Here is a 15731-nt window from a genome sequence, read left to right on the forward strand (position 1 = left end):
TGGCAGTGAGGTTGGACTTGATGATCTCCTTGGGTCCCTTCCAAACCCTAACATCCTGTGGGAGGATCAGAATTTTAGAAGGAGGTGGGTGAGAATCTCAGGTAATTTTCAGAGGTGAAGAAATCTTCCTTAGGTTGGCTGTATTGTTTCATGCTGTGGAAGCAGGTTTGGTGCAGAACTGACAAGAGATTGTTGCTGGAACTTGCCGCAGCTGACTGCAAGCAGCTGGGCCTTGTCTTCCTTCAGATTGCAATGACACATCAGAAGAATCCTGTTCATAAAGTAGAGCAGGAACTTGCCACCACAAGCTGGGACTGTAGGTAATGCAAGAGCTAAAGGTGTGCAGTCTTTGTGTTCAGGGTCTAGGAGTTTGTTGTTAGATACACTCAGCCCTTTCCAGACTGCTTTACCAGTGCTGGCTGCTGCTCTTTGTGCAATTCTGAGTCTTGGTGTGAATCACTGAAGTTGCTACATGGCAGCTCCAGATTGTGTGCCCTGGGTTAGAAATGCTGCTCACAAAATGACTTGCCTGCTTTGAGGACTTCAAAGTAACCCTTTGATTCTCAACTGTTGTCTTCTCTAACTTGCTATCGGCCTCTGGTTAAGTGGAAACCTGTAGTGTAACAGATCTTTGTACCTTTCCAAATCAGTGGAAGAGTTTTAGCTGGAATTTCATGGAGACTTCAGCTGGTAGTTAAGACACTTTAATTGGCTGACGCTTGTGGTACCAGAGAAGCCATAGGATGGATGAGCTTTAGTTCCTGGTAAGCTCCTAGTCAGTTGAGCTCTATTTCTTGGTAAACTCCTAGGCAGTTGTTAGTGAGGTTATAGGTTGAGACTGTAGTCACAATGTCAGAGTGTTTTCGGCTCACGTTCCTGCCATCCACCTAAATATTTGAATTCTTTTTAGTGTGTTTTCAAAATCTCAAAACTGGGAGATCTCTGCTAGACTCCCCTCTTGGATTTTGTTAGCAAAGGTAAAAAGAAAACTATGAAGAGCTGCAGTTTCTGCTGTCTGCCTCAGAGTTCTCAGTCCCTCTCCTTTCTGCTCATTTTTTTTTACTACTTTTTATTGTGAACTTGCCCAGGGTAGGAAATTGTTTCTAGGTGGACTGCTACCCAAATTCCAGGATCCTGACACATCATCTGTGTAACACCTGTGTTCTAGAAGATTCTTGTTCTGACTTGACAGAAATGTCTGTGTGCCTAGCTGATAATTTGAGATAGGAGTAGAATTAAGGTACCCACTGTTGTGCTAGTGTCTGTGCCTCAACTTATCCTTTGGGATATCAGGAGTTACTATAAATGAGAAATGATGTCATGTTAGCACCCAGCCACTCCTGTGCTGCTGCAAATGAATGCATAATGAGCAGTCTTCTGGCAGATGAATGCCACTGTGGTTGCTTGTGCATCACAGCTGTGGTATGCTTAATTTGTGCCTCTCTGGAAAATGAGGTCGCATTCTTTGATACCATTTTTTAACCTGCCTACTTGTTCCATCTCCAATTTTAAACTGGTTCTATCATCACTGTTGCCAATATCTGACTTGCTGAATTTCACTTCCTCTGACAGGTGGCTTATTCTGCAGCAAGAATGTGGTTGGCTGCTTGGTTACTGCTGGAAGAAGGCAAATTGAGGTACTGCAAGGAGCAAGCTGGTGCTTAGAAACAAACCTTCTTGGAGAGCTCTTTCAAAGGCTTTTAAGTCAAGTGGGAATGGGCAGTATTCAGTAACTAGCAAATTCTTGGCACCACATTTGGCCACTTGTAGATGGTTTCTGCAATTTGTATGTAACTGCTCTGTCCAAAAGCAAAACAAGCTGAGAACAGTCAGATGCAACTCAGCAGAGTGAAAGCAAAGATCTTGGTGAATCACAGAATGTTAGAGGTTGGAAGATACTTTCAGAGAGTCCAACCTCCCTGCCAAAAGCAGGATTTGCTGAAGGTAGTCTGTGTGGGAATGCATCTAGGTGGATTTTGAGAGTTTCCACTGGAGGAGACTCCACAACCTCTCTGGGCAGCCTGTTCCAGGGCTCTGTCACCCTCACTCGAAAGAAGTTTCTCATGTTGAGGTGAAACCTTCTCTGTCCCAGTTTGCATCCACTATTCTTGTCTTAACTGCTGTGCACCACTGAAAAGAGCTTGGCCCCCTCCACTTGACACCCACCCCTCAGATATTTGTAGACATTAACCTGGTTTTAAGGTAGTGATGTATAAAATATTTTCAAGCAGATGTCTCAGATACTGCATAGTGAAAGCAACATGTACATCCTGACTGTGGTTGTTGTGTCTGGATCTGAAAGCATATAACCATGTGGTAGGTTAGGAACTTTTCCTCCCCCTTTCCACTACTGGAATTTACCAGAGTAGCTCAGACAGCTTGGGAGTGAGCTGAAGCTCTATTTACAGCAAAGCTAAATTTACAGGCAGATACACACAATATATTTACAGTTAATTACCATTATAGACAAGGGAGAAGTAACAACAGAAAGCAAACTCCCTCCTGGACAAATAAAACTGCCCAGAAGGGCTCAAAGCTCCCACCTCTCCCTTTCTCCCTCTACCTTCCCAAACAGACAAACAAAACAACCCAGCAAAGCTTAACAGTGTGAGGTGTTAGCCAAGATGAATAAAAAGTAGAGTGAGGAGGAAGGGAATGGATCCAGCACTACAGACCAGAGTGGGACAAACTGTTGACATTTTGATTTTTCATCCCCCTCCACAAACTCTTGAATGCTAGAAACTTCATCAACAGTTTTCTTCTCACAACCAATGATGTAATTTCTCTCATCAAAATCTCCCCATTAGCCTCAAGCCAGCACAAACCTTATGATCATTCAGTATTTTTCAGGGTTGCAAAAGGAAGGAGATTCAAGCAGCCTTGAGGTCTGCCTAAGTACTCTTCTAACAGCACAGCCATGAACAGATTTTGGTTAGAAGCTGTTTTCTGAGCACTTCTGGAATGATTTAGCTCTGATTCCACAGCAGGGAAGGGAAAAAAAAATCCAAGAGTAGTGAAGTATTAATTCACACTCTTGTTGTGTGACTTTAGTATTGGAAATCATTCTCTGAGATGAAAAGTAGAGGAGGCTGAAGGGCTGGCTTTTAAAGGTACCTGGCTTAATACTCTATATTTTACTGCTGTTGCAGGCACCAAGATCACAGAACAATTACCAAGTCTGTGTTGGAAGGCAGTAGTGCAGCAAAGAGATGTCAAACCCCAGCCATCTTTAGAGAAAAAGGGGGAACTGTTCAAACAGCAACTGATGGACTTTCAGGTCTGACTTCTGGCAGTAGCTTTGAAAAGTCTGGCTGCAGAAGGTGGTGATAGTCATTCCCTCAGAGGTGAGGCTGCAACATTGTCAGTTTCAGAGGGGATTTTTTGGGGGGGGAGGTGGAGGTCCTGTTTGCTTCAGGCAGGAGGTTTCCTAGAGTATCTGCAGCACACATTATTCCTGTGCAGAGAGCTGTAGAAACTTTACATGCTAAGATGGTAATAGATTTGCACTTGGAATCCACCTGTGTATATCAGCTGAGGTATGGGAGGGTGGGTTTGGAGTGTTTAAAACAAAGAGTAGTAAAACAAACCAGGAGCCAAATGTAAAATCCATGCTATAGAGCCAGAGTTACCTGCACACACACAGCCTGAATGTTTTTAGACCCCGAGCACAAAGTACAGCACAGCTGTAGTGTCTCTGCTGTTAGTCATGTTGACCATGTTAATTGAGCTATGTTAAGTTCTTTCCAGACAGCTGAGACTCAGACTACAAAGTCCAGCCTGGGAAGAAGGCAAACTAAATGAAATTTACAACCAGCTTTGTTTACTTCAAGTGTCCAATCTTTGTTTCCTCCTTGCTGATGAGAAGTAAATTACACAACACTTCCTACATGATTTTAGTCAAGTATTTCCTCTTTAAACAGAAGTGTCAGGGCTGGAAGGGACCTCAAGGATCATCCAGTTCCAACCCTGCTGCCATGGGCAGGGACACCTCACACTAGATCAGGTAGTCCAGAGGCACATCCAGCCTGGCCCTAAAAACATCCAAATTTGAGGCTTCCACCTGGGCAACCTGCCAGTCCCTCACCACCCTCATGCTGAAGAACTTCTTCCTAACATCCAGTCTGAATCTACCCACTTCTAGCTTTGTTCCCCTCAGATCTATCACTACCAAACAGCCTAAGAAGTCCCTCCCCAGCTTTCTCCTAGCCTCCCTCAGACACCATAACGCCACAAGAAGGCCTCCTGGGAGCCTGCTCCAAACTGAACAACCCCAACTCTCTCAGCCTGTCCTCATAGGAGAGGTGCTTCATCCTTCTGATCATCCTTGTGGCCCTTCTCTGGACTTGTCTTGCAGTCTGAAGTGCCAGCTGCTGAAGGTTTGATCCTGAGGAACTGTATGTAACATAGCAGACACATGAAGTTCCACTAGCTACCAGTTCAAGGCAAGAAACAGCCCTTAGCTTCATTTCTCTGTTATAATGTCATGTGGCCAGCACCTTTGGGGATTAAAAGCCACACACTTGAGAGGCTCACTTCTCTTTTCACCTATTTTCCTCTCCAAAGATGTTAAAATTAGATGGTGTAGGCTTATCTTGCATTGGGTGTGGTTTAGGTTAGGCTTCAGGCAGGGGCAGAGGACAGCTGTGTGAAGCATTCATCCCCATGGAGCATTCATCTCTGTGTCCTCTCAGGTCAGGGAGGCAGCTGGCTGTTGGTTTGGCTGTTCCATTCCACTTGTCAAGTGCAGTGATAAGTTTCTCCTGACATTCCTTTACTTCCCTCTCTGCTGCTTGAAAGCCTTATCTGTAAAGAACACTGATACAGGTCCCCTAAATTGGAGTGAAAAAACTCTGGTGGAAGAGAGGAACTTCAGCAACTGCCCTACTGAGATGCTACAAGAACTCTTGCCCTATGTTTTTTCATCACTGCATCCCCCAAGGTGTGTGTTTAGGCAGGACAAAGGCTGATAAACTCTTCTCACACTCTTAATGTGCTTGGCAACGTTTAGAACGTCCTTTAAGGGCAGCAGGAAGTGTTCTGTGTGTCTGCAATTAGAGGAGTTGGAAACCACAGAATCATAGAATGGTTTAGGTTGGAAGGGAGCTCAAAGCTCAGCCAGTTCCAACCCCCTGCCATAGGCAGGGGCACCTCCCACTAGAACAGGTTGCTCAAGGCCTCATCCAAGCTGGTCTTGAACACATCCCTGGACAACCTGTGCCAGTGTCTCACCACTCTCACTGCAAAGAACCCTTTCCTGACATCTGGTTTGAATCTCTCACCTGCCAATTTAAACCTATTCCTCCTCATCCTGTCATTACAAGACCTTGTCATTAGTCTCTCCCCAGCCTTCCTCTAGCCCACTTCAGACCTTGGAAGGCCACTCCAAGGTTTCCTTGAAGCCTTCTCTTCTCCAGGCTGAAGAGCCCCAACTCTCATAGCCTGTTCTCATACCTGACTCCTACCCTCTCTGCAGATATTTAAGCCAAGCCTAGCCTATCTTGTGTACATTCCTGAGTAAACAGCCTGGTAAGGCACAGGTTTTTAATGCCACTTCCCCCTCACCCAGTACAGCTCTGCCTTCTGCAACAGATTCCATCTTCAGCCCTCCAGGCTATCATTTTCAGTTCTGAGTAGGCTGAAGTGCCAGGGGAACTAAGAGGGAGCCTCTGAATTCCTAGTGCTGGCTGAACATGTGCACTAAGAGCAGCACTTAAATGCCTCAGCTAGAAGCAAGGTCTCTAAGCCTCTCTCAATCAGCTGAGAAAGTCTGGGATAGACTTTTACAACAAATGAAGTAATCACCATTCGATTTTTTTTTAAGTGAGCTGAGAGGGACAAAGTCTAAACACTGCTCTGTAACTGCAGCCCTTTCCTAGGTGATAAGGCTGACCTGAAGTCTCCACCCATACTGCTGAAGTGCTTTAGTTATCAATGGATGGCAGACACAGCCAAGGGGAAAACCCCTTTGCCTTACAACGCTTTTATGTATGGCTGGAAAACATGGGAAAAACAGGAGAGACTGCTGCCAGCATAGCCACCCCCCCTTGCTCCTCAGCTGAGGCTGGGGCAAGGTGAAGCTTAATGCAGTAAGGGCAGCAGGATGGCTCTTGAGTGCCAAAACGAGTTTAAAAAAGCTGTTCTGGTTAGGACATACCTTCAGGGTACTCGCACCCACGTGCAGGACCTTGTACTTGGATCTCTTGAACCTCATGCTCCTCACACAGGCCCAATTTTCAAGCTTTCCAGGTCCCTCTGGATGGCATCTCCTCTCTCAGGTGTGCCAACTCAGCGTGCTGAGGGTGCATTCAATCCCACCCATTGATGGATTAGAATCATAGAATGGGTTAGCTTGGAAGGGACCTCAAAGCTCAGCCAGTTCCAACGCCCTGCCCCTTTGATCACATTGGGTGATTCTGTGCTTCACAACCTCCCTGGGCAATCTGTGTCAGTGTCTCACCTCCCTCACTGAAAAGAACCCTTTCCTAACATCCAGTTTCAGTCTCCCCTCTGCCAGTTTAAACCCACTACTTCTTGTCCTGTCTTTACAAGACCTTGTCAATAATCCCCCCTTCAGATACTGGAAGGCCACTCCAAGGTCTCCTCAAAGCCTTCTCTTCTCCAGGCTGCAGAGCCCCAGCTCTCATAGCCTGTCCTCATAGCAGAGCTGCTGCAGCCCTCTGAGCATCTTTGTGGCCCTCCTCTGGACTCCCTCCAACAGCAGCACCGATACCAGTTCAACGCTGATACCAGTACAGACCCCTGAGTGACACCAGCTGTAACCAATCTCCATCTAAACATCTGAACTTCCTTCTGTAGGTTGGATGAGGCCTCGGGCAACCTGTTCTAGTAGGAGGTGTCCCTGCCTGTGGCGAGAGGTTTGGAACTAGATGCTCTTTGAGGTCTCTTCCAACCTAAACCGTTCTATGATTCCATATGACCACCCACCAAGTTCCTTAGCCACCAAAGGGTCCATCCATCAAATTCCTTTCTCCAAGGGACTCTGTCAAAGGCTTTACACAAGTCCAGATAGATGACATCCATAGCTCTTCCCTTGCCTACTGATGCAGTCCATCACAGAAGGCCATTGGATACCTGGAATCAGGTCTAGGCTATTCTTAACAGCCTCAGCTTCCTTGGGCACCAGACCTTCAGCAGTGCACATGGTTTTTCCAGTGCTTGGGCCCAGCACTTCCTTTGTGGCTGTTATTACAGTGTCAGGCACTGATCTGTAGCTGAAGAGCAGCCTTTCAGTCTGTCCTGACCAAAGTCAAAAGCAGCTGTGAGCCTGCCTACCAAAGGCACAGCTTTGGTAACTTGCATGGAGGTGCAGTTACTGCTGGATCCTGGCAGAAGCTCATAGGATCATGGAATGGTCCAGTCCAAGCCCCACACCCTGGGCCTGCACACAGCCAAACGGTCTTTTAACTGAAGATCTCTTGGCTAAGCAGTGCTTTAATGCACTCAGCCAGTAGCTGCTTTCACACAGCTCTTTTCTTTGCTTGTGTACAGTACAAATCCTCATTTGCCTGTGTACAGTACAAATCCTCAGCAAAAAGCTGCTGTGGACTTTAGGTGTGGATTTTGCTACCTTCCTCCAGTGCACAAGGGCCATGTTCCCACTTAGTCTGTGCTGACCCAAGCCCCTCTGAATAACCACCATCAATAGAAGAAGTTTGCTCTCTCTTCAAAATGCCTGCCCCTTCCTCCTCCTCACAAAGGAGTTTTCAGGCAGTATGGTTTCAAGAACAGGCAGCAGAGGCTGAACTGGAACTCTTCTCCAGTGTCTTTTAAGCATACTTGGGGTTTATTTATTTTTAAAGCTGTAGTTCAAAGATCTGGAAGGCATTACATGACTCAAAACTCATCAACTGGTGATGAGCAAGTTAATAACACTGCTTCATCACTTCTGTAGCTTGCACAGGCAATGTTGTCTTTTGGGCTTGCTAGCATTAAATATCACACATCAGAGAAGATAAAAACTGGCACAACAACGCAGTATCTGGCACATGAGCATGAATGGAGCAGTACATTACAGAGGGAGGCTGACTACCATAAACCAACATTGCTATTCATGCCTATCCAAGCACTCAGAATGTATCTCACAACACTCACTCAGCGTTGACTTTGACTCAGTATGCAAAGTAAGCGCGGGCTGGCCCAGTGGGAACAGCCCTTGCACAAGGTGAAGAGGAAGAACAGGTTTCTGAAGATCTCAGGGGCACATCAGCAGCCTCCCCATGTCAGCCTTGCCACGTGGTCAGTCTTCTGCTTGCTGGGCTTTATGAAGCCTAAAAGCTCCAGCTCGGAGACAGCTCGGATGAAACGAGCACTGGGCATGGTGGTGAAGGAAATGCTAGGCTTTGAGACACGCTGATGCAGGCAGCACTCTCTGGAGGAGGGGAGGAAAGTGCTAAAGCATGGGAAGCAGATGACACCAGCTGCTGTGTGCACACTGGAATTGTTGGGAGCATGGGCAGAGCAGTGACAGGAAGAGAGCCTGTGGGAGGAACTATTTAGAAGGTGTTGTAATGACAGGACAAGGAGGAATGGGGTTAAACTGGCAGAGGGGAGGATTGAAACTGGAAGTTCTTTGCAGTGAGGGAGGCAAGACACTGGCACAGATTGTCCAGGGAGGTTGTGGAGCACAGAAGCACAGAATGTGATCTCTGATCAAAGATCACTTTGGGTGATTCTGCGCACCACAACCTCCCTGGAAGTGTTCAAGGCCAGGTTGGATGAGGCTGTGAGACACCTGTTCCTAGTGGGAGGTGTCCCTGCCTATGGCAGGGGGTTGGAACTGGATGATCCTTGAGGTCCCTTCCAACCTAAACCATTCAATGATTCAACAGAATAAAACTTAGGGACTTTTGGTTCCACTTCAGACCCAAACACCTCCTGAGGACAAAAGTTGCTCTCTCACCGCTCTGAGTTTGACTCTAATCTGAGGCATTTAAGGCTGTTTAAACTATTTGTCTTGTTCTTCTGGAGCTAGTTATCAGTGCAGTATTAAACAAATCCTACTTTGATAATCTTATAGATGTCTTGAGTGACAAAGATGAGAAATGGGAAAGGATACTGGATAACATCATCATCCTGGTCTGAGGATGCTCCATCTGCATTTGGTCCCTCAGCTGCCATCATTACGGTTGTGAAAGCCTAGAAAGGGAAAAGCAGCACAGAGTTAACACATTACATAGAGCTGCATTTAAAAGAATGAACTCTGAGCTGAGGACTATCATTCAGCAGGAATGAGAGCTTGGAATAGCAACTCCAAGAGAATGTCAGTTCAGCAGCAGTTGAAAGAGCAAGCAAGGTTACATATTACCATGGCAGGACTAGAGAATGGAAGACATCACTGTGAACTTGTGTGCCTTCATTTTCAATCCCAGTGCAGCTCTGGTGCATGACCCAGCCTCAAGAAAAAAAAGCAGAACTGAAAAACATTCTCAAAGTGAGGCTGCTGAAAGTGTTCTGGGAAAATGAAGGAGATAAGCAGGCTGTGAAGAAGTCTGTAAAAGTGAGGGACAGCAAGAGGCTTTGTAGCAGTCTTCTGTCCAATGGTATTCCCAATAGAGAAGATAGCAGCAAGCAAAACATAAGTAAAGGGCAGATCCTCTGCACTGCAGGAGGTAAAGCTGCCTGCGCAGAGAAGGGCCACGAGGATGATCAGAGGGCTGCAGCTGCTCTGCTATGAGGGCAGGCTGAGAGAGTTGGGGTTGTTCAGTCTGGAGAGGAGAAGGCTCCCAGGAAACCTTCTTGTGGCCTTCCAGTATCTGAAGGGGGCTACAAGAAAGCCGAGGAGGGACTTTTTAGGGTTATCAGGTAGTGATAGGATTGGGGAGAATGGATCCAAGCTAGAGGAGGGGAGATTTAGATTAGACATTAGGAGGAATTTCTTCAGCATGAGAGTGGTGAGAGACTGGCACAGGTTGCCCAGGGAGGTGGTAGAAGCTTCATCTTTGGAGGCTTTTAAGGCCAGGCTGGATGTGGCTCTAAGCTATAGTGTGAGGTGTCTCTGCCCATGGCAGGAGGGTTGGAAGTGGATGATCTTTGAGGTCCATTCCAACCCTGACAATGCAGAGGTTGCTAAGAAGTTGCACTGCAAATGTAACCTTTTAAGACAAGTAGGAGAAACCAATCAGTGTAGGGAACTTGAGAGATAAATGAAGCATGATTGTTAGCTAGGCTGTAGCTAGAGAATGTATCTCATTAATATATGCTTTCCTCTTATATTCCCTCTGCCTTTGGTCACAGTATGAGACAGTGTATCAGGCTAGAAGGACATTTGTTATTCCTAGCACAAGAGCCAAGGAGCAGCATGTCCCTGCTTCCATAAAGGTGTCACAGCCTACTTAAAGGGGAAAAGAAAGGTAGTTCTGGAAAGTATAAAACCTGATCAGGGCCCAGCATTAAACAGCAGCAGGTGGAAAAGATTCTCCTCACAGGGTAACTATGTTGAAAATAAATGATTCACAGTAGTCAGAGGAAGGTTCTGTGGGCTGCTGCTGAGAGTTACTGTGTGTTCCTGCACAGGAAGGAGTGAGTGATGCCATGATTGAAGCAGGTAGAAGGGGCACTACTCTGCTCTGGTGAGACCTCACCTGCAGTGCTGCATCCAGCCCTGGAGCCCTCAGCACAGGAGGGACATGGAGCTGATGGAGCAGGGCCAGAGGAGGGACACCAAAATGCTCAGGGGCTTGGAGCAGCTCTGCTACAAGGACAGGCTGAGGGAGCTGGGGGTGTGCAGCCTGCAGAAGAGGAGGCTCTGGGCATCTGCAGCCTGCCAGTGCCTGAAGGGTCTGCAAGAAGGCTGCAGAGAGACTGTTTGCAAAGGGCTGCAGGGTCAGGACAAGGGCAATGGCTTCAAACTAGAGCAGAGCAGATTGAGATTGGATGTTAGGAACAGGTTCTGCACCATGAGGGTGGTGGAACACTGGAGGAGGTTGCTGAGGGAGGTGGTTGTGGCCCCATCCCTGGAGATGTTCAGAGTGTGGCTGGACAGGGCTGTGGGCAACCTGATCTAGTTTAGGATGTCCCTGCTGAGTGCAGAGGGGCTTGGACTTTCAGAGGTCCCTTCTATGATTCTCTCCAAGCAGCAGTGCAGGCAGAACACTGGCAGCAGCTGAAGGCACTGTTTGCATGCTCACATACCTCTAACCAGTCAACGAGATTGATTAATCTGCCACACTCCAGGTGCAGCCTGTACACTATGCAGATATCAGGGGCTTTATTAGAAATGCTTCCTCCATCAGTTTTCAGAGCTTGATTCTGAAGACACACAAAAAGAAAAAGGCAATAACTTGGATCAGTTTTTAATCTTGACCAATCTCTAGGGCTACATAGAAGAGTATTTCAAGAAATGCACCCAGCAGGCACTTTAACCAAATGTTTACCTTCTGTGTTTAATGGCAAGTTGATAATATAAAGATAAAACCCCCCACACCAAACACCCAAACCCAGGAAGAGAAGAACACACACCATTAAAAAACCCAAGGACTTCATCCTGTGGTCCTTCTAGAATTTTGTACACTTCATCACAGAATTACCAGGGTTGGAAGGGACCTCAAGGATCATTCACTTCCAACCCCCCTGAGGTAGGAGTTTATCTCCTATCTCGTTTTCTGATCAGCAGAGGAACATAAACTTCTGTCAGTTAGAGTCCATTATCTTTAGGATATTCAGAGCATGCTGGATGATGGCCAGAAAGATGCTGCTGAATGGCAAACATCCACCCATCAGTTGCCACATGTCACAGAGAATTATTTACCAGCACAAGAATGGTTTTATAGACCCCAGACATTGGCTGATGTCTCATGCTGTAGGTGATGCTTCCATGCAGAGAAGTCCTGTTTGCAGTCATGCACTGTTCTGCTTGCTGTTGTGGATGGGTTGGAAAGGGCCTCAAAGATTATCTAGTTCCAACCCTCCTGCCATGGGTAGGGACACCTCACACTAGATCAGATTGCTCAGAGCTACATCCAGCATGGCCTTAAAAACTTCCAGGAGTGAGGCTTCCACCACTTCATTGGCAACCTGGGCCAGGCTCTCACCACCTCATGCTGAAGAACTTCTTCCTAACATCCAGTCTGAATCTCCCCATTTTCAGCTTTGTTCCAGTCCCCCAAGGCCTGCCACTACCTGACAGCCTAAAAAAAGGCCCTCCCCAGCTTTCTTGTAGCCCTCTTCAGATACTGAAAGGCCACAATAAAGTCTCCTTGGAGCCTTCTCCAGACTCAACAACCCCAACTCTCTCAGAGCAGGGCAGCTGCAGCCCTCTGATCATTCTCGTGGCCCTTCTATGGATATGTTCCAGCATGTTCAGATCTTTCCTGTAACAGGGGCTCCAGAACTGGACACAGTACCCCAGGTGGGGTCTCAGCAGCAGTGTAGAGGGACAGAATCACCTTTCTCACCCTTCTGGCCACACTTCTCTTGCTGCAGCCCTGCTGGCTTTCTGGGCTGCAAGTGGCAAGGAATACAGAAGCTGCAGACATTAGGTTAGCATCTGTCAGTTCAGTCCAGATGGTGTCCATATGAAGTCAGTGCAACACAGTCAAACTCTCCAGATGTTACAATGCAGACAGAATGTACCAGACCATCATTCAGGAGAGTTCCAGAACAGTTCTGTGTTACCAGCTGGCACAGGTGAAGCTTTTGGTTGCCCTGGTGGCTCACCACTGCCCAGAGGAACAACCCTAGGCCTTTCTTTCCCCTTCCCCCACCTCTGCTGCTTCTAACACTGTGGCTTCCTCTGCTTTGCATTGATGTTCTAATCTAATCTAAGGCCAGAAGTTATCACAACCAAGAGCAGATGTGACATGGAGAGTTAACTGCACTCTCTTGAAACAGGCTCATCTGTCCAAATGAGTATCTAGCTGAGGCACAGACAAACGCTGGGGAGGATCCAGAGAAGACAGTACTGACTGGCACTGCAGGAGCTCTGCCAGCATCTGAAAGCCTCAGCCTGCCTTGTAATAAGTAGGCCAAGTCTTTACAGCCTAGCAGGAGGGAGCTGCAGCTGCATGTGGAGAAGCCTCAGCTTCCTGAGGCAGCAGCACATGCATTCTCCCCAGAGGAAACAGCTACCCTGCCGAGCAGGAAGCTGCCTGAGAACGAGCAGCCAGTTGTGAGACCACAAGCACAGCACAGAGGTGCTGCTTCAGGAGGAGCAACCCAGAACACTGCTGATGTGTTTCTCTGGCCTAGTCCTTCCCCACAGGCTTGACAGGAGGACACACTCCTCCTACTTTGCCCTGGAATCAACGTTTCAGAATCACAGAAACATCCAGATTGGAAAAACCCCTCAGGATCACCAAGTCCAAGATTCCCCTTAAACCATATTCCTAAGCACCACATCCAAACAACTCTTTCCCAAGGACTAAATGCTAATAGCCCAACCCTGATACATGAGCTCAACTGCAACTTGAGGATCTTTTGTTTCATGAAGATACTTCAGACTGGATGTGAGGAGGAATTTCATCAGCATGAGTGGTGAGAGGCTCGAATGGGCTGCCCAGGGAGATGGTTGAGGCTCCACGGCTGGAGGTGTGTAAAGCCAGGCTGGATGAAGCTGTGTGCAGCCTGCTCTAGGGTAGGGTGTCCCTGCCCATGGCAGGGGAGTTGAAACTAGATGATCCTTGTGGTCCCTTCCAACCCTGACTGATTCTATGACTGTACTTCCATTGCTGTGGCTAAGAGGGCTCATTTGTTGAGATCTATGTGAAGAACAAAACTTGCCATGACCATCTAAACCCCAGAAAGATCCAAGATCACATCTCCTGCTGATACAACATTAAGCAGTGCCTTGCTGGTATTCCAAATTACAACCTGCTGAATTCTCAGGTGATCAGTGAAAGCAAAACTGCACTTTTTTGGTGGGTTTGTGTGGTGGTGGTGGTCAGGGTTTTTTTGGGGGGGAGGCTGTGTGTACTGTTCTCCCTCTTGCTTCCTCTCCCTAGTTAAGTATCATACTCGGTTCACATTTTGCTGCATGTAAGAAATGCATCTCATTAATCATTTGCTGGTGCTCCACTGAAGCAGATCCTCTTTTTCAAATTGTAGCCTTCTGGAAGAAACAGCTCTAGAGAACTTTGCTCTGGTCATGGCCCAGGAAAGTACAAGCCATGCAGAAAGCCACAGATATAATTAAGAGAAAAGTATTTCTTTGACTCACAGGGATTAAAATGCTAAGCAAGGTACTCAGCCAATACTGCTGCTGTTAGAAACTATGCCAAAACCTTCACGGTCTGCTCAGAAAACAGGGGAAGTACTTTAAAGTATGTCAAAGAACAGTGCAGGGTGACAGAGGGCTTTGAATCCTGTCAGCTCAAAGAGAATCCTTAAACACACAGAGATAGGCTTTGCTGGCTCTTCTGTGTTTTCCAAGAATAGAAAGCAGCCAGGTTCAGCTCAGCTTCCTTTAAGGGTAGCTCACTTGCTAACTGCTCTTTTCCCCAAGAAGTGGGTTTAAAGTATCTCCTGCATACAGCCAAGATGACAACCCTCATGCAAATAGGGGCACAGTGCCAACAAACCCAGTACCAGTTGGGCTGTAGACTTTAAAGCCTGATCTGTATCAAGTATGACTCCTGATAAGGGTTGGCCTGGACCCAAGGAACAACTCAGACACAGCTGCAAGCAGTGTTCCTGGTTTCAAAACTGGAAGCACATTTTAAGGCAGACGTGGCAGGGGACAAGGGTGACTCCCAGCAGCATCTCTAATCAAAGACAAAACAAAGACATGTTGGTTCACTTCCTCTTCTGAATTCCACTCTCCTCCTTTCTTTCAAAACCTTGGGGTTTTGATTTAGGGGAGAAGAAGAAAAGGAGCTGCATTTCTTCTCTAGAAAAGGGCAGGGTTAACTAACAGAAATCAGTAAGCAGCCTTTTCTTGGATTCAGAAGGGGAAGGATGTTGACACACAAGGGATATCAAATAAAACCAAGACTTTATCTTGTATTTCACAGAATCACAGCATTAACCAGGCTGGGAAAGACCTCTGAGATCATCCAGTCCAACCTAGCACCTAACCCTTCCAATCAACTACACCATGGCACCAAGTGCCTCATGCAGCCTCCTCTTAAATACATCCAGGGATGATGACTCCATCCCCTCCCCGGGCAGCCCACTCCAATGCCAATCACTCTTGCTGTGAAGAACTTCTTCCTAACATCCAGCCTGAACTTTCCCTGGCACAGCTTGAGGCTGTGTGCTCTTGTTCTGTCCCTGGGTGCCTGGGAGAAGAGCCCAACCCCATCTGGCCAACCTCCTTTCAGGTAGTTGTAGAGAGCACTAAGATCTGCTCTGAGCCTCCTCTTCTCCAGGCTACGCACCCTCAGCCTCAGCTGTGCTCCAGGCCCCTCACCAGCTGTGCTGCCCTTCTCTGGACACATTCCAGCATCTCAACATCTTTCTTAAACTGGAGGGCCCAGAACTGGACACACGAGTCAAGGTGTGGCCTAACCAGTGCTAAGCACAGAGCAGAAGGACTTCCCTGGCCCTGTTGGCCACACTGTTCCTGATCCAGGCTACGATGCCATTGGCACACTGCTGGCTCCCATTCAGTCAGCTGTTAACCTGTACCCCTCTGCCTGGCTGCTCTCCAGCCACTCTGTCCCCCATTTCTACTGTTGTTAATGTCATCACTCTGCCTGAGCACAGCTTTCAGCTTATGGCAAGCCTTCAGGATGGGGATTGAGCCCTGTAAAGAAAATAGAGCCTCTTTCCACAGA

At 47.3% G+C, this 15731-nt stretch overlaps 1 protein-coding gene across 3 annotated transcripts in view; it reads right to left on the reverse strand.

Annotated features, from left to right (window-relative positions):
• Window positions 1-7785: 7785 nt before the first annotated feature.
• ORC3 (origin recognition complex subunit 3) overlaps window positions 7786-15731 on the reverse strand; it is a 42017-nt gene continuing 34071 nt past the window's right edge. For all 3 annotated transcript variants that reach the window (XM_064169375.1, XM_064169372.1, XM_064169373.1), the window contains exons 18-20: window positions 11152-11268; window positions 9077-9156; window positions 7786-8329 (exon numbers count right to left, since the gene is read on the reverse strand). In XM_064169375.1, the coding sequence (XP_064025445.1) occupies window positions 8224-8329; window positions 9077-9156; window positions 11152-11268 (303 nt within the window). In that variant the 3' untranslated portion in view covers window positions 7786-8223. The remainder of the gene's footprint in view (window positions 8330-9076; window positions 9157-11151; window positions 11269-15731) is intronic.

Source organism: Pogoniulus pusillus, chromosome 31 (genome assembly GCF_015220805.1).
Source record: "Pogoniulus pusillus isolate bPogPus1 chromosome 31, bPogPus1.pri, whole genome shotgun sequence".
In the NCBI taxonomy this organism is placed as follows: domain Eukaryota; kingdom Metazoa; phylum Chordata; class Aves; order Piciformes; family Lybiidae; genus Pogoniulus; species Pogoniulus pusillus.